The sequence below is a fragment of the Notamacropus eugenii genome, chromosome 1, assembly GCF_028372415.1.
Source record: "Notamacropus eugenii isolate mMacEug1 chromosome 1, mMacEug1.pri_v2, whole genome shotgun sequence".
Lineage (NCBI taxonomy): Eukaryota > Metazoa > Chordata > Mammalia > Diprotodontia > Macropodidae > Notamacropus > Notamacropus eugenii.
Window position 1 is genome coordinate 715,295,828 of NC_092872.1, and position 18,389 is coordinate 715,314,216.

The window sequence follows — 18,389 nt, forward strand, 5'->3', positions numbered from 1 at the left end:
GGGAGCCTGCGCGGGGTCCTCCTGGTGCCTAGAGGGCGCTGCGGCGCAGGAGCAGCGCTTCCGGGGCGGTGCTTCTTGCGCAGCTCAGCAGGGGGGCTGGCTTTAGCTTTACCTTCAGCCGACCGGCGGAGGAGGTGCTGTGTGCCTGCGTCCGCCCGCCCGCCCTGTCGCTCGCGGTCTCTCGGCTCTCCGCTCGCCATGGCGCTGCTGCAATCCTGCCGTCTGCTCTCCGGCGCCGCCTCCTTCCACCCGGGCCTCGGCGCGGCTGCCGCCGCCAGAGCCAGGTAAGGAGCCGAGGGGCGCGAGGATGCGGACGAGCCCCGTGGGCGAGGAATTTTGTCCTTCTGCGGCTGCCGGACGCCATGATGACGTCGGGCCTGGGGAGCCGGGACGCGAGGCCCGCGAGGCTCCGCGCCCGCGGCTCCCCGATTGGCTCCGGCGGGCCGAGGAGGCGGGACTAGCGGCGGGGGCGCGCGTGCCCTTGAAAGGGCTCGGTGGAGGGCCGCGGGGCGCTCGCCCCCGGCACCCCGGGGCCCTCCGCCGAGGGGACGGGGCGGGGGGAGTGTCGCCCTGGGGGTCCCCGATAACTGCATCTCCCTGGCCGCCCTGGGCCCTTAACGCTTCCTTGAACGTGAGGAGGGGTCTCGAGGCCGCTCCGGGCCGCAGACCCCCGGCGTGCCCCCCGCCCCACCCTGCCACGTCGCGGATTTGCTGAACTTAATCCCCTGGAGGAAGGCTTGCTGCCTAATCCCCCCAGATGGGCCCCACTTCAGGCTCCGCAGCCGGAGAACCGGGCCGGCCCCCGCGGGAGGAGGAGCCCGGGCGTCCCGTGTCCGGCCGCGGGACGCTGCCAGCAGGGGAGCACGAGGAGTGGGTGCCTCCTGCGACCTCGGGGAACGAAGTGTAACCCTTCTGGTAACACCGACCGGCTCCTTCCTAACCCGGGCATCCCTCCGGGAGGACGAGTCAAAGGGAGCCCCCGAGGTTAGGGCACTGCCCCGGAGGTGGGAGATGACAGGGCGGATCCTCGGACCCTGGTCAGGCTGGACTCAGAGCTGGAGGGGCGGCGACCTCGGGATAATGTTTTTAAAATACACTGGATTAAAAGAATTAAAATGTAAGTTAGGTTGGATAGCTTTACCAAGGAAGCCGGAACACCAAAATGTTTTTTATAAAGACGCGAATTAACAGACTCCAGATTAAGAACCCTTGATTTATAATCCACCCGAGGCAGTGGAGCCCACAAGCGAGATCCAGAGAGGTTCCCCCCAGTCTTACCCTGCACAGCACAGGCACCTTTCCTCCCAGGGTATTTCTTTCTCTTAATCTGTAGTCAAGGTCTGTTCTTTGGTGTAGTATCCCAGAGCATATAAAAATGATGTTCACGCCATCCTGTGTAGACTATTAAGTGTGTGCCCATGTCTTTTAAAATTGTACGCCCCTTAATTCACAGATACTTTATTGGTTAAAACAAAATACTCACCATCATCTGCACCTTCAGCAAGTCCTGCCCTTTTTGCTGGTCAAGGGTCTTGCTTCAGGTTGATGGCTGACTGATCAGGGGAATGGTTGCTGAAGGCTGGGGGCTGTGGCTGTTTCTTAAAATAAGACCACAATGAAGTTTGCCTCTCGAATTGACTCTTCCTTTCATTTCAATAGGGTATCAATTGCAGGGTATTAATTGGCCTAATTTCAAACTGTTGGTGAAGTCAGAACATAAATTCATGGTCTTATATGGTTTGTGACTCCCCAAAACAATGAAAATAATGACATCAAAGACTACCGATCACCATAGCAGATATAATAAGAATGATGAAAAAGTTTGAAATATTGCAAGAATTGCCAAAACATTACCAGAAGACACAAATGAGCGTGTGAGCTAGCACATGCTGTTCAGAAAATGAAGGCAGGGTTGCCAGAAATCTTTTTTGTAAAAACCACAATATGCCTAGCACAATAAAAAGAGGCATGCCTAGGGACTGGGAAAGTGCTGTTTTCAAAGCACTTTTGGGGAAGAAATGGTTAATATGAGAAGTATTCAAGGAAAAACTTGAAATTCCATAGTAATTGAAATGAATTTGATGCTGTGTGAGCAAAAGCACAAATTCCTGACAGCCTGTAAAGGCTGAGCATTTTCTGCAAGGTGTTAAAGTCACATTAATTTATACTTATAAAATAGGGAAAACAAAGTTGGTAAAGGATTGGAGGGTGGTAAGGTCTAAATTACTCTAATTAGTAATGTGTGCTCCTCCAGTGACCAAATTATTTGTATTTGAAAAGAGAAATGGTTCCTTTTGACTAGGTGTAATTTTTTTTCCTTAAAGCTAATAAATTCATTCAAATGAGCATGATAGAATAGAATCCTGGAGAAACCTAATAGGACAGATGAAACCCTTCTATCTGCTTCCCTTTGGCAGGGAAGTACCCTGAAATCCAAATGCAAATCACTGATTATGAGTACACAGTGTATTGACATTCAACATTCTTGATCTTAGATAAAACGTGCCTCTACCATTCTTTGATTATTTAATGGTTTTCCCTGGCCATCTGCACTGACCATATACTCTTGACTCATTTATCAGGGGATTAGGAGGAAAGAAAAAGGAAAGGAAACATTTAAGCACTGACCCACTCGATGCCCGGTGCCATACAAGTACTTGATCCTCATGACAACCCTGGGAGGAGGGTGCTATTTTGATCCCCATCTTGGCCTTGAGGAGCCTGAGGCAGACAGCAGTTCAATGAGTTGTCCAGAGTTACACAATCAGTAAGTGTTTGAGGCTGGATTCGAACTAGGGTCTTCCCGACTCCAGGGCTAGCATGTTAGGCACTGTACCACCTAGCTGCCTCGAGGCAGTTTGAGTTTTCCAAGTGTTTGAATATTTACTGCCTTGAAACAGTAACACTTTTTTTATTTTGACCATTTAGGATAGAGATCTTCCTGAAATGAATTACATACTTTCACAACATGTTTCTTTAAATGTATCTAATTTAACCTTTAATGCCTCAGGATTATCATTGTTTATGGGAGTTACTTTTAGTAGGTAATGTGAGCATTCAGCTTCACTTTATCGGTTGTGCTCAGGAAACTGATGTCAAGGTCAAGGTCAGTAAAGGCTCTTTGCCCTTTTCCTGAGTAGTCCCAGACTATTGTACTTTTTGACTTAGCTTGGTCATTTATTTGTCCTTTCCAGCTGTCCTTCCTCATTTCTCCTTACTATCCCTCTGTCTTCCTCTAGTATCTTTCCATCTCTGAAATCTCATTTAACTTCTGAGGCCTCTTTCGGTTTACGTTTTTGGTTCTTGGCTGTGATCTTCATAGGTGAGATGATATTATACCTTTCCATGTGGTCTGATAGAAAAGTTTTATTATGTGCCTTTCTGAGCCGTTTCCCTTTCTTCACAGTTTTGACACGTAGTTCTATCTTATAAATTAACAATTGGATTTTTGCTAAGTACCTATAGCCTCTCACAAGTCCAGTATTTGGATTGTTAAGCACTTGAAGGAGAAAAAAGATGGAAAACAAAACCAAAAAAAAACCTTTTACCTAATTGCTTTTTGGGTTATTCCATATTACACAATCTTTGTCCATGCATGGCACATGTGTGACCAAAGTTTGTATTTTCATATTCCCTGAATAAAGTCTTAAAGAGCATTTTACTTCATTCGGGAACCTAAAATAACTTGATTGTGTGTGTGTGTGGAATTTTTCCCTTTCAATGAAAGGGGGATGGTCAAGGAGGCAGAGTCCAGAAACAGACATATTTATCAACATATAACTAATTATGTGAAGGCCTCCCACCTGCTCTTACTTGCATTTAGATTGCTCAAAAACTAAATTCTTAGAACTGTATTCTCTATTAAGCTACAAAATTTTGCCTCTTTTTAAACCTTTTTTTAACTTGTGGAGAAATCTGTCTTGAGTTGTTTCAGAAGAATAGTATCATCTTTGCCTCCCACAAATAATTAAGAACAGATGATTTATAAGTCATTTGTGTAGTAGTTTTGCAAAGCATTTTACATGTATTAGTCCTTTGAATCTTCACAGTAACCCTGTGAGACATGTACAGTGATATCCCTTTGTAAAAGTAAAGGAACACACCTAGAAGGGTTGAGTGATTTGCCTTTGCCCATGGCAGGTAACTGTCAGTAAAGGCTGACCAGTCCAGCACCCATTTGTCATGACATTCAACTTCTCAGTAACAGATACTTATCTTTGTGGGGTGTGGTAGGAGAACTCCCTCTCCTTTTTCAAAGTAAAATCTGATATTAAATGAGATTTATCTTTGGTATTAAAAATGACTGATGTTCTTACTCTGCTAGGTGACCAGGAAATAAATAGGATAGGAACAAGTAGTTCTGCGTGATTTGTTTAGTCTCATCATCTCGTCTATCTGAAATCTCTGAGTTGGGAAAAAAAAAAAAAGAAAACTTTGTTTAGCCTCATTTTAGGTACCTGTTCTTAGTACCTAATATGAGTTCATTTCTGAATAACTATGCCAGCACATAATGTAAGTATGCCCAAGTTTTGAGACTTTACTCTAGAAATTATAGAGATCCCTTGGTATTTAAGATATCCCCTGTTTACCAATTCTACTATTTATAGACCAAGAGTTTCATATGCACAAAATAATAAGTACAGCCCCTTCAAATGTCCATTAAGGCATATGAGGCTGAAACAGCTTTATGAAAACTATAATTTTTATTTATTGAACACATGAAATCTCTGTTGACATGCCTCTTATTGTCCCTGCCTTAAAATGACATCTCAGCAAATCCTGCCAAGACAGACAGCAAGGCTGCCCAGCTCCCCAGTATAGACTCTAGCAAAATGCTCAAGTTCTTTGTGCTCCAAATAATGATCAAGAAATCCAGTGAGAAGCTATATCCTCCCCAGAACTACATAAAAAGTTAGCCAGAATCCCAAGTGCCCACCAGTGCCTCCCAAGGTGACCAGTCTTCCTGGGATACTTCATGCAGAGATATAGAATGGAGGGTTCCTTGAGAAAGCCGAGGTAGGAATTGGGAGCTCCAGGCAAAGATCAACTAGTGCCAATCAGTGTGGTGCCACATTACTCAGACAGGCTGGACCCAGGCATCTGAAATCTCTGAAGTGACGTGAACCTCAAAGAGCCAAGGGGCATCACCCTGAGAGATTGCATGGTACAAGACCAACCACCCCATCTAAAAACCTTACCCAACAAGTGGACCCTCCCTGAAGACTAAAATAGACCAAACAGAAGTCCAAGACTCCATGAGACAGTAATAGAAGAACAAAATTAAAAGATGAAAAAAATAGAAGAAAATGCAAACCAGGTGTTGGTTTTAACTGACCTGGAAAACAAGTCAAGGAGAAATCATTTAAGAATTGTGAAAACCATGATTTTTAAAATCCTGGACACAGTTCAAGAAATCATGAAAGAAAACTGCCCAGATCCATGAGATCCAGAAGGCAAAGGGGACATGGAAAGAATTCACTGATGACCTCCTAAAAGAAACCCCCAAAGAAATAGTCCCAGGACCATCTTGGCCAAAATCCAGGGCTTCTGTGTCAAAGGAAAAAAACACAGCAAACATCCAAAAAGAATCAGAATACTCTTAAGTTTTCATGACGCTGTTCTCTCCTCCTTGTCTGACACTTGTTCTCTTTTCCTTTGCTAGATCTTCATCCAGGTCAGCCCATTTACTGGTGGTACCTCAAGGCTTTGTCCTCGGCCATCTTATCTTTATCCCATTTCACTTGGTGATCTCATCAGCTCCCCTGTTTTTAGTTATCTTTGTTCAGAAGACTCAGTACTGTCTAATGACTCTGGTCTCTTTGACATTCCTTTCATAAGAGACTCCTCTATCCTTCCTCTCAGCATTTTCCCCATCTGTCCATCTGCCTTCCATGACTTTCTTCACATCTCAGGTAAAGTCCCATCTTCTGCTCCTCCTTAATGGGTCTTCTCTCTAAGATGACTTCCAAATTATCTTGTATTTCTCTTATCTGTACTTAATTGTTTCTGTTGTCTCTTCCTTCAGACTTTGATGTTCTCCAAAGCAGGGATTGTCTTTTGCCTTTTTTGTGGCGGCCATGGGCCCCCAGAATCCCACCCACTCCCGTTCCCCCACTTAACACAGTACCTGGAACATAGTAGGTACTTAACAAATGCATACTGACTGATAGGACACCCCAGAACACACTTCCAAGAGGAAAAGAGATAGAATTACAACCAAAAATAACTTAATGAGCAAAGTTGGCTATAACCCTTCAGGGGAAAAAAAAGGGGTCTATATTTAACAGAAAAGCTTTAAGAAATTCTGATGACAAGACCAGAGCTGAGTATAAATTTTGAAATTTAATTTGTTATGAGTCCTTCATGGTGAAACATGCTACCTACCTTGTGACAGAAAGGCAGCAGACTCAGAGTGCAGATTGAGACATTTTTTGGATGTGTCTAATATTAGAATTTGTTTTGTATGACTCTACATGTTTGTAGTAAGGGTTTTGTTTTTCTTAGTGGGGAAGGTGGTGTTGGACAGGAGACAAGGCAGATTATCTTTGAAAAATTCTTTAAAAACACAGGAGTCCTGAGATAATAGGTAATTTTTTTTAATTGAAAGGATCTTTATGATAAAGGGAAAAGAAATAAATGGCCCTTAACCTTCCAGTGTATTGAGGGAATTAAAGGAGGAAAAATTGAGGTTGGGGTGGAGGGATGGATTGGTTTTGTTCTCAGGGTTTGAAGAGGGAGAAAGAAAGGAAAAGTTCAGAGAATACAGGAGTATGCATACCCAAAGGAAGGAGTATAACCACCCCATTGGGATTCATGAGAAGACTGTACAAACGTGAGGGAAGGACTGGGGAGGTTGGGGAGGTAGGGATCATGAACCTCACTCTTGAGTGAAATGGATGGTGGACAGTTGAATGTGGGCACATACACATGAAGTTTGGTGTAGAAACACATCCAATTCAGCTGGGAAATGGGGATGGCATGGGGCAGTGAAGAGTTTCTAGGGAGGGAAGGGCCTCAAACAAGAAATGGTGAAGAGATCACTTCAGAAATCCTGCCTAGTAAGAACTGATGCTGGATGAAGGGAACAGAACCAGGACAGCTTCTGTTAGCACAGTTATCATAAAGGCAACAACTCCAGGAGACTGGCCAGCTGGGTCTCCTGAGGACCATTGCACAGACCTAATGAACAAGGTGTAGAGGCAGCATCTTTGGACGTGGCCACTGGATGCCTTCACAAAGGGAAGGGGAGGAGGAATTATCCCTTTCTTACTCTGAGTTAATGAGGCTGAACAGGGCATCATGGGGAGAGTGAATTAACAATATTGATGCAAAAAAAAAAAGACCATTGTCTCTTTTTAAATGCACAGAATAGGAGGAAACCCAGAGGAGCAGGGCTGTTTTGAAAGCAACATGTAGAAAAGGATCTAGAATAGTAAGTAACTTAGTAATAAGGATGATTAGCAGATGGAAAACATAACTTTCAGGTGTTGTCAAGTCAACAAGTATTTACTACGCCCCAGTTACTATGTGGCACACATTTTAAGTGCAAGGGATACAAAGAAAAGCCCAAAAAACAATCTCTGATGTCTCCAAGCTCACGGTCTAATGCATGAAATAATGTGCAAAAAATTATGTATAACCAAGATATAGACAGATAAGAAAAAGAAGATACTGGCATTGCTGGGTGTTGGTGGGAAGGCTTCTTGTAAAAGGTGAAGTTCTAACTGGGATAGGAAGGAAGCCAGGGAAATCATGAAATTTCTAAAGAATTGGTTCTGATGGTAGAGTATTTCATTGAAAATTTACAAAATTAGGCATAAAGTGTAGTTTACGGCCTCGAATGCCAGAGACAGTACTAGTATCTAGTAAATTTTTAAGTATATTATGGCTACTCAATATAAACAGCTTTTGGTTGTATTTGGGGGAGCTGGCTTCTATAGATATTAATGCCTATTGTGTGCTATAGGAAATAGAGATGCATGACAGCCCCTTTTCTGGAGAAACTTGAATTTCTTCATCACTTTTCTTCCAAAATTTACTAACATTCCTAATAAAACCAAACTGTAACTTGCATATTTCTTTCATTTTCTTTTAAAATTGAGTGTTGTTGTGTGGAAATGAAAAGGTACTTTCCAGACCCCTGCACACAAAAAGTGCGTTTTGCTAAAACCATCAAAAAATGTGACTGTGACTGATAGGACAGTATTACTTTCTACTTTTGTAGTTTACCAATGAGTAGACCAAAAAAAACTGGAATGGTATGGTACCATGTGAACTGCTTTTTGCCTGAGTTTTGCTCTCTTATTGACTTTATGCATTATATGGGATGTTTCTTGTTCTCTTAATTATGTTTTCTTCAGTCTTCATTACATATGTTTCTTTGCATTTTACATGTTCATTATTCCTTGCTGGGATGGTTATTATTCCATCACATTTATATAACATAGTTTATTCAGTTATTTCCATCATTTGGTATATTTTCTTAAACTGCTTTCTGGTGGTGGTATGAGTAGTAAAATTGCCCAAAGCCAGGTAGTAGAAGTGTGAAGAACAAAAAGCGAAAAGCCTGGAAAATCCAGAAAGTAAATAAATCTGCCCCAGAATAGCAGGCTTATTACCTTCATGCTGGTAATAAGGATTTAGAGCTCGGAAGGATTTTAGACATAATCTAGGCCACTTGTTTCAAATTCAGATATAAAGGGATCCCTTTCAAGATATATTGACATAGAAAAACACAAATTACCATCATATGTGTTGTGTTGTATTATATTTCTATCTTGTTAAATTTCCCAATTACATTTTAATCTGTTTGGAACAGTCTTCCACTCTGGACCAATGACCCCTTTTCCCAGGTGAGAAAATGAGGCCCAGAGAAGGAAACTGGCCTTCTGGTAGCTTTGGGCAGATAAGTAACAGAGTTAGGTTTTAAAATCCAGTGCTCCCACATCAAGAATTTGTACCCAGTTGTGGCAGCACCAACTTGGCATTGAATAGTCTCACTTAACCTAGTACCTAACTGTACTAGCCATTCTTGTGTAGAACACTTGGAAGAGTGAGCCATTAGAGAACACACCCAAGCATGTTTCTTTAGTAGAACAATTAAGTAGGTTGGTCAATGTGGTATGCTTGAGATGGAGTACTTGGAACTATGCTTCTCTAAAAAGCACTTAATGAATATTTGATTTCATTTGGTAACTAATTGCCCAGCAAATCTAGACCAGGTTCTTTTATCTAGAGCAAGGTTAGGTTCACATAGAACTCTATAAAGCTCATTTTGTCAGAACGCTGGTCATAAGACCAAGAGGTCACCTGCTCTTTCTGTAAAGAGAGATCCCCTGCCTGCTTTCTCACTTGGAGATTAAACTACTAAGTTAGTGCTCTTTTTATTCCTTTTTTTTTTTAATCTGTCTCTAGCTCGAGTTGGGGAAGGGTGGGTAGTTTAACTGATGTCCTCTAACTCTCATTTTAGTTCTTGGTGGACTCACGTAGAGATGGGCCCCCCTGATCCTATCTTGGGGGTTACAGAAGCATTTAAGAGGGACACTAACAGCAAGAAGATGAACCTGGGAGTTGGGGCCTACCGAGATGACAATGGGAAGCCTTATGTTCTTCCAAGTGTTCGTAAGGTGAGCTTGACGGAGACTGCAGGGTCGCTTTGGTACGGAGCATGGAAGGGAATCAGAAGACTTGGGTTCTAGTTCTAACTTCAGTTTCTTTGGGCTTTTCAATTTCCCATTTTTAAAAGGAAAGGACTGAGCTAAATGATCTCTAAGCAGAGTTACAATGAAAGCATTTGTGTGCCATGGGCACACTGGAAAATTGTGCCTCTGATGTGTTGCTCTCTATTTTAAATTGCCAATACAACCTAACCACAAAGCAGACCTCTCTGTGCCAGGTAGAGTAGGATTTTTGGAATTAACATGTGTGCAGTTAGGATGCATAATAAAAGACAGCTGGACAGTGAACCAAGGGGGCCAGCCTTGTCACTCCCAGCCATCTTAAGACTAAAAGTTGCAGAAGAGTTACCCTCTACATTTGGAAAGGGGAGTCTCCTCACCAGGGACCTCTCCCCATACTGATGACATCACCAATTCAGACTTACTGGCTGTTGTTTGAAAGGTGTCCTCTACCTTTTATGGGCTCACGGAGACATTACCCTGCTCATGACATTATGAACTGGGAAACGAGGGTGGGAGCAAGGGTTTTAGGAAGATCTCTGCCATCTTCACCTTCCTCCATTGCAGGCAGAGGCTCAAATTGCAGGGAAGAACATGGACAAAGAGTACCTGCCCATCTCAGGACTGGCTGAATTCTGCAAGGCATCAGCTGAGTTGGCACTAGGTGAAAATAACGAAGTTGTGAAAAGCAAACGAGTAAGTCAAGGAAATCCCTGCTTCCATGAATGCCAGGGCTTTCTTTTTGTTTTTCCCATTAACTTTATGCATCAGTATCTGTAGTGATTCTTGAGAAGGGACCTCAATCGCAAGTTCAAGGGAGTACCAGTCAGTAAGTTTTGTTCCATGTCTACTTTCAGACTATGTTTCTGTTACTTTTACATAAAATCACTTGAGAAATCTCGGTACAGACCTTAGGACTGGGTCAAGCCCCCAAATCCTAAATAAAGGATTAGGAAGGGGATTCTTTACACATTGAGGAACATGGGCCTACCCTCTCCTAACTGGTACTCATGAGGGAGGCATCAGCCTGCCTCTTGCCTTCACTGTTCCTTCCCCAAAGGGGGAAGTGGAGAGAGATGACATTTCTTAAAGTTCTGCTAGACACTTGCTTGCCTTTTTTATTTTTTAAGTTAACTACCCTGCCTACTAGGCATAATTACATGAATCAGACTGAGAACCACTATTTTGACAGAAGCCTGGCACGTGTGGGTGGGTGCTATATGGCCAGGTAATAAAAAGTGGGGCCAACCCGGTAAGCATTATTAGCTTGGCAGCAGTTTAAACAAAGCAAAGTAAAACAAAGGCACCTCAGAGGGCTGGGTTAAAGAATTACTGACAGTAAACAAGTCCTGTTTGCAGGGCCAGCTGACCCAAGGTCGTATGTTAACACATATAAATGTAGAGTTTGTAAGCCCAGGAATAAAGCAAACAATGTCTTCTTTGACCCCAAGGTCATAACACTTTTTTTTAAAACATTGATTTGGCGGGGGGGGGGGCGTGAATTGATGGACCACGGAACTATTAGTATTGAATTTAGGCACTTTTTGAGTCCCCGTTTGCATGTCACCACTGACTTGGGGTCTGTGTCAGGTTTCCATCTTCATGATGGCGGCAAAATTGTTGTCTCTTCAAGGCACGGTCATTAGGACATTTCTCTGTTTTTGCATCCAGAGTTAACTTGTAATCTGAAAGCTGATTTTGTAATATCCAGCATGCCAAAGATTGCAGAGGCAAATAGAGAGGTTCATGGTTCCCAGTTTTTGTTCTTGGTTTTTTTTTTTATTATTTAATTCAAGGAATTCTATATTAAGCTTATTAAAATTGGGTAGAAAATTTCTTCCATTTTTGTATAGTGTCTTTTATGTAGCATTTTTGTAGCATTTTTATAGCACTTAAAGCACTTGTAAAGCATTTTACAAATATTAATCTTGTTTCATCCTTGCAGCAACCTTAGGAGATAGGCCCTGCTGTTATCCCCATTTTACAGTTGAGGAAACTGAGGCAGATAGTTGTTAAGTTACCATGGGTCACACAGCTAGGAAGTATCTGCGCCTGGATGTGACCTCTGATCTTCCTGACTCCAGGCACCACACCCCATCCACTAAGCGTTTAGCTCTCTGTTTGCTAGATTGCTGGCTTTGTGTCTTTGAACTTTTGCCCCCTCCCTTGTCCCATTATGGCAAAGAAATGACCCCAGTTCTGAAAGCCAGGGGCAGTAGAACATGGGCTCTGAAAGGTCCAGCCACGCTAGAGAGTCTTTAGTTGTGAATCCATGAATAGACTGTTTTTATCAGCTGAGGACTCTACCTAGTCCAGCTGGCTTCGAGGTGATGAGTCTTTCATAAAGTCAGCTCTTTAAAAAAACCATTAGTTGGGTGTAGGAAAACTGTGATCTGTATTGTTGGGATGAGTGCCCACAAATGACATCACAGATCCATGACAAATAAGTGACCCGTGGATAAGCCATTGGAACTCAGTCCCCCAGCCTGTAATAATAGCTAAGACTTAGAGCTTGAAGGAACTTTAAAAGCCATCTCTTTTTTTGTACAAAGATGAGACCGGGGCCACAAATGTAGCATGTGTTCAGATCTAGATTCGGGGCCCTGGTGGTGGGAAGCAGGCTGGTCACTCTTAGATGTCTCTCGAAATGTTGACCTCCTCATTAGTACCTTATTTCCTTCTATATGTAAGGCCAAAGAAAAGTTTTTGGCCCCTATATATCTTCTTAAACCTTGCATCTCATAAAAGTTTTATGAACTGAAGAGCCTTCTGAAATTAATTCAGCTTTTGTGCTCAGGAGAGACTGGTTGGTCATCCCATCGCATTGCCAAGTGCGCTGGTAGTGGGGCTTAGCGCAATGACTATCTGTTCAAGGTCTCACTTTGGAACATGATTTGGTTTCTAAAAGGAAGTATAGTAGTAGGGGCAATGGTGGCTACCTATTCTGTTCTGTTTAAATCATGTTCATTAGTACTGTACATAGAGGTTCTCTCTTTGACTGGCTTTTTTATCTCTTTTTTTTTTTTTTAGTATGTCACTGTACAGACCATTTCTGGAACTGGAGCATTAAGAGTGGGAGCCAGTTTTCTGGTGAGTGTAGAACTCTTGGATTTGATGATACTCGTTTTCAAATGAAAAGCGCTGCTTTTCTTCTTAGGTTAGAGTTTTACAAAGTACTTCTTAACAGAAGGAAATCTTTCCAGGGAAGGCAAATAAACAGTGACAACTGTGATGTATAAAAATTTCTTTTCTTTATGTTTTCCCTTTTGCCCATTCCTCACCACATCTTTTAGCAACGGTTCTTCAAATCTAGCCGGGATGTCTATCTTCCCAAACCGTCCTGGGGAAATCACACCCCCATCTTCAGGGATGCTGGCATGCAGTTGAATGGCTATCGGTACTATGACCCCAAGACTTGTGGCTTTGACTTCACTGGAGCCTTGGAAGACATTTCAGTAAGTATGGCTTTCAGGGAAGAGAGAGAAGCACGTGAAAAGTGGACAGTGGGTGTAGGTTTCCTGGAACACACTCATCACGTTCCATTCAACCAGTTCTTGTATATAAAATGCCTTCTAGATACGAGACCCTGGGAATACAAGGATGCAGATTGGTATGGCCCCTGCCTTCAAGGAACTTGTGTTCTGCACAGTTTAGATAGCTTTTGTAGATGAAGTAGTATGGCCTGTTCGCCACAGGACAACTTCAGGAGTTAAACGAGGTGTTTGTTTTTGACCTGTGTAGAAAATCCCAGAGCAGAGTGTCATCCTTCTGCATGCCTGCGCGCACAACCCCACTGGAGTTGATCCTCGTCCTGAGCAGTGGAAAGAAATAGCCTCCTTGGTAAAGGTGCGTTGTCTTGGATGGACCAGCCACACGTGGCAAGAAAATCACAGCAGAAACTGGCAAAACTTGAATTGTGCTAGATTTTATACACCCAGGTGAACTGGGTGGGATTTGGAGGGGAGAGAAGTGTAAAGTTAACTTGAAAGCAAGTCAATAAAATCATTATCTAGTGACAGAATACTTTATGGTTTGGTGTGATGTAAAGAGCCCTGGAATTAGAATCAGCAAAAACTGAGTTCAAATCTGGCATCAGGCACTATGGCTGTGCAACCCTGGACAAGTTCCCTTATCTGTTTAACAGGGATAATGGTACCTATTGATACAGTTGTTACAAGCATCAAATGTTATCATTTCTGTTAAATTCTTTCTAAATCTTAATAGCTCACATTTCTAGAGCTTGTGATTATTAAAAAGCATAGGATTGGCTCTGGCTAACCAGGATATTGAAGGAATTCAGTTGATTCCACATCATTTTATAATTCATTCTATTCTGTAATGGATCCTGCGTGATGTTACTGCCCCACTTTTCCTCTGAGTTAGTTTAAAGGTATAATATTTGAAAACCTGTTATCTACCATACCTTATCTTTAAAGGCCTACAAGCTGATCTGGTGAATTGCCACAAGGTGGCAATTTGTTATCGATCCTTGCCTGTCTTTATACAATTAAGAAGGATCTTATCTCCCTAACAAACCCTTTTAGGCAACAAGGAATCTGCTAAGTCAGGTCCATAGCAAGATCTGCAAGATGGGATGAGTCCTGTGAAGCAATCAACACTCCATACTTGTCAGAGGGGTGGTTACTAGCCCCACATGGTGCTAGCCTGATTTCTTTAAAATCATTAGTCATTTTCCTACCCTTACAATGCTGTCTTCCCTATAATCAATCAAATTGTCTTCCTTGTATACCCAGCTCCCCAAAATTCATATCAAGGCTGAGGAGCTCTACCTCAACATCTTTTGGTTGCTAAGAGAGGCCTTTGACTGAGTTTATTGGTTACTGCTAAGTTAACTAATAAATTGATTGTGCTCAGACCATTGTCTCTCAATTTACTATAATTTTCTAATGTAATAATATGTAAAATGTACTCATTTAGAATACCTAGTAATGCCACTCAGTGAAATGCAATCAGGTAAGATTTCTCTGTGGAGTCTTCAAAGTGACTAATTAAAACTTTGTTCTCCTGATTCATTCATAGCAAAGGAACCTCTTTGCCTTTTTTGACATGGCATACCAGGGCTTTGCCAGTGGGGATGGTGACAAGGATGCCTGGGCTGTTCGCCACTTCATTGATCAGGGCATTAATGTCGCTCTTTGTCAGTCATATGCCAAGAACATGGGCCTGTATGGTAAGCAGGGACACTTGACTGAGTGATCTCCCCATTGGGTTCCCACATGGTTTGGGGGTGGCAGATATTCTACAAAGGGAGACTTGGGACTCAATTGATTTAGCTCTATTTTTCATTTCACATTTTATCTAGAAAAAATAACTTGTATCTAGAGGAATTAACTGACAGTCTTGTCAGACAAGTCATTGTCCTCATGTCCACTTCTTCCCAAGTATCTAATCAGTAAAGATAACCAGCTACCTCTCCTGTTCAGTAAGCTGGTCTAAGTGGAATAATTGGAATTGACCTAGTAATCTTCATCACTGAAGTCCTACAGAAATGGACAGGTTGGGGGAGAGGCAGAAAGCATCATCCAGGCTTTTTTGTGCCTGGGTCAGATATCCCATGCTGGTCAGAATGACTTTTTTCTTTCAAAGATAAATTGTTTTCTGGTGCCTCTGCTTACAGAAAACCATAGGGTAAATTCTGTGTCTACTTTGGGGAAATAAATGTTAAAATGTCTAGGTGATGTGTAACCTGCCTTGTCTTCCAGGTGAACGTGTGGGAGCTTTTACCATGGTGTGTAAAGATGCTGATGAAGCCAAAAGGGTAGAATCCCAGTTGAAAATCCTGATTCGTCCCATGTATTCCAACCCCCCTCTCAATGGGGCCCGAATTGCTGCCACGATCCTGAATAGTCCTGATCTGAGGAGCCAGTGGTAAATGTCCAGCGCTACTCCTATCCTCTTACCTGGGCTTCCAGCTGCCCTTCATAGCCCTCTTATTATTGACTTCCAGCATGGTTTAGAAATGATCCCTTAGCTTATGGGAAACTGAGTCATCTAAGATCACAGTTTGAAAGCAGAAGGTCCTCTGATCTAACCCCTTCATTTTAGAGATGAGGAAACTGAGACCCAGGGAAGTAAAATGATTGGCACCTCGGGCCTCTGATTACAAATCCCCTTCCAGTATGCCATGCTACCTCACTTTGTGCCCACAGTCAAGTGACAGCGTTTCCCGGACCAGGACTTTTTAAAGAGACAGAAGTCTGTGAGGCAGTCATAACAGCATTTCTTGGTACTTTGAACGTGTAAGATTCTCAAAGGACCTCGACCCCAGATAGCCCAGACTGGAAGAAGGAATGGTTTGTGCAAGGTGTTTTTGCTATCTCTTGTTAGGGGGCAAAATGAAGAGGGCTCAATGTGTATAAGTAGTACCTGGAGCTTTACAGAAGTAGCAGAGGAGGAGTTAACAGTTCACCAGCTTCACTGACCAGCTTGACTACATCTTTAGATTAGCTGTGTCAGTGACTGCAGCTGCCTTGGTCAAAATAGCGTTTTTCCCACTCAGAGCAGAAAGCTGTGAGAATTAGAATCGTGTCAGAAGTCAGGAGGAGGCTTGAGGGGAAGGGGCCTGGGAGTTGAGTGGAGCGATTCTCTTTTCTAGGTTGCAAGAGGTCAAAGGCATGGCAGATCGCATCATTAGCATGCGGACCCAGCTGGTTTCCAACCTCAAGAAAGAGGGCTCCTCCCACAATTGGCAGCACATCACTGACCAGATTGGCATGTTTTGTTTCACAGGCCTAAAAGCTGATCAGGTGAGTGGGCTGCCAAAAAACTTCTTCCAAAATCACATATGGGATTTTCGTGAGGGTTGTTTAGATGTTCTTCAGTTAAAGGGGAGAGGTGTTTATAAGAAAGAGGCACCAGAGGGGATGGAAAAAGACTTGTCTTTTTGTTTAAAGTAACAGTGTTAAACAAGTCGTAATTATTTGCAAGGGAAACATGACTCTAATTTTTCTATTAGATGCCAAATTTAGGATTTTTAACCCGTGTGAGCATGTAAGCCTTCACCTTTTCACCTCCAGGGTCATTATATGTGATCTTCCTTCCTTTGCCATTTTAAAGCAGCATAGTATGCTATAAATTGCAGAGAGAGTATGTATAATAGATGTAAATGCACTTTGGATTTTAGTTGATTAGAAAGTAAGTCTTGCCTAAGCAGTAAGAAATGCCCAGTTTCTTCTCTCTTTGTAGGTGGAACGGCTGATCAAGGAGTTCTCCATTTATATGACAAAAGATGGCCGCATTTCCGTAGCAGGGGTCACATCAGGCAATGTAGGATACCTTGCCCATGCCATTCACCAAGTCTCCAAATAACTCTGGGGTGAGATGGAGCAGAGACAACCTTCCCACTTTCAGACTCTGCTGTTTGAGACTCAGAGAGATGATTGAGCTGGCGAAGATAGGAGTGGTGTGAGAATTCCTTTCAGCCACAGTGCTTAATGCTCAGCCATTGAAAGTGTCTCAGAACAAGACCTTTGAGTAGGCTAAAGGCATCTGAAACTAGTGTTTGGAGCTTTATGGGTCTAACCCAAACTCCCCAACCCATCCCCCGCAACTTTTCCAAAACATTTTATGTTTACAGTAACTCTACCAAAAATCCCACCCTGAAACCAGAATTTCTCTCCCCTCTTTTCTTCCCCTAGTCTTAGATCTCCTGGCATTACAATGTTGTTCAAGAGCTTTAATCTAGGTAATAAATATCACTTAGCCCATGTACCTGAAATCTCTGTGGTGCTAAAAACTTCCAAAGAAGGCTTGCCCACTCCTGACTCCCTCCTCTTACTGGCCTCCCATGACTGATGGAGGCACCTTGAATCACAAATGCTGCTATTGTGCAGCCTCTTGGCTTCAAGAAATAACAGAAAAAGGAGGTGGCTCTCACCCATTGAAGATCTAAGACTTTTTTTTTAACTTTCTCCTCCTCCCCATTTTTATTGCTATCCTTTCCCTTTGACCCAAAGATCCAAATCTGCTGTAGATTCTCTCCCTCTGTTGAATTAAACTTCAAACCCTTCCTATCAGGATCTGTATACTTGGAGAATTAAGTAAAAGGTAATTTAAGAAAAGACCATATTCACTCCTCTCCTTTCTCAGCAGCAGATAGAGGAAGAGAATTCAGTCAAGTGATTGTATTTTAATATAGGCATCATTGTAAAGTTCCTAATTGCCCCCCTTTCTGCCACCTCCCCACCAGACCTCATCATCAATGTGGTGGCGCAATAAATAGTCAGATTATGACAAGTATGTAGAGGCAGTCAGTCCTGAGAGACGAGTATTTTGAGCTGTGGTTGTAAGCTTCTCTCTGTTACTAGCTGAGTTCAAACTTCAACCTTGAAAAGATCACCCTCCAGTGTAATCACATAGGCCTTTATGCAGCCTGGTTTCTCTGTTACAATAAAATTATTGTAGATCGGATCACTATTTCCAAGGCTATTTTTTTAAATTAAGTTTATTTTATTTTCAGTTTATAGCATTCACTTCCACAAAATCTTGGCATTTCAAATTTTCTCCCCATCTCTCCCCTCCCCCCACCTCAGGACAATGTGTATTCTGACTACCCTTTCCTCCAATCTGCCCTTCCTTCTATCACCTCCTCCCCCTTTATCCCCTTCCCTTCTATTTTCCTGTAAGGCAAGATAGATTTCTGTACTCCATTGCCCATATATCTTATTTCCCACTTGCATGTGAAAATAATTT

At 42.6% G+C, this 18,389-nt stretch overlaps 1 protein-coding gene and 1 long non-coding RNA gene across 3 annotated transcripts in view; one reads left to right on the forward strand and one right to left on the reverse strand.

The window, feature by feature from the left end:
* Positions 1-2,336, reverse strand: part of LOC140521521 (uncharacterized) — a 32,431-nt gene extending 30,095 nt beyond the window's left edge. Inside the window, exon 1 of the long non-coding RNA XR_011972961.1 lies at positions 1,484-2,336. This is a non-coding gene — a long non-coding RNA (uncharacterized lncRNA). The remainder of the gene's footprint in view (positions 1-1,483) is intronic.
* On the forward strand, positions 43-18,107 carry GOT2 (glutamic-oxaloacetic transaminase 2). Of its 2 annotated transcripts, none has more exons than XM_072636616.1 (10): positions 43-284; positions 9,470-9,626; positions 10,245-10,373; positions 12,708-12,767; positions 12,971-13,132; positions 13,419-13,523; positions 14,718-14,868; positions 15,401-15,566; positions 16,294-16,444; positions 16,884-18,107. In XM_072636616.1, exons 1-10 carry the CDS (start codon positions 199-201, stop codon positions 17,004-17,006), a joined length of 1,290 nt encoding a protein of 429 aa, XP_072492717.1. In that variant the 5' UTR covers positions 43-198; the 3' UTR covers positions 17,007-18,107. The 2 variants fall into 2 exon arrangements, with proteins under 2 accessions (XP_072492717.1, XP_072492718.1); XM_072636617.1 differs by lacking the exon at positions 43-284 and adding an exon at positions 2,557-2,767.
* Positions 18,108-18,389: the final 282 nt, after the last annotated feature.

What these genes read in the sequence shown, in the direction of transcription:
- GOT2 (XM_072636617.1), top strand. Translation starts at nt 2,667, where the DNA reads ATGACAACCCTGGGAGGAGGGTGCTATTTTGATCCCCATCTTGGCCTT. An exon ending in GAGTGGGAGCCAGTTTTCTG is followed by an intron (nt 12,768 to 12,970) that starts GTGAGTGTAGAA and finishes CACATCTTTTAG; the next exon opens with CAACGGTTCTTCAAATCTAG. An exon ending in CAAGAACATGGGCCTGTATG is followed by an intron (nt 14,869 to 15,400) that starts GTAAGCAGGGAC and finishes CTTGTCTTCCAG; the next exon opens with GTGAACGTGTGGGAGCTTTT.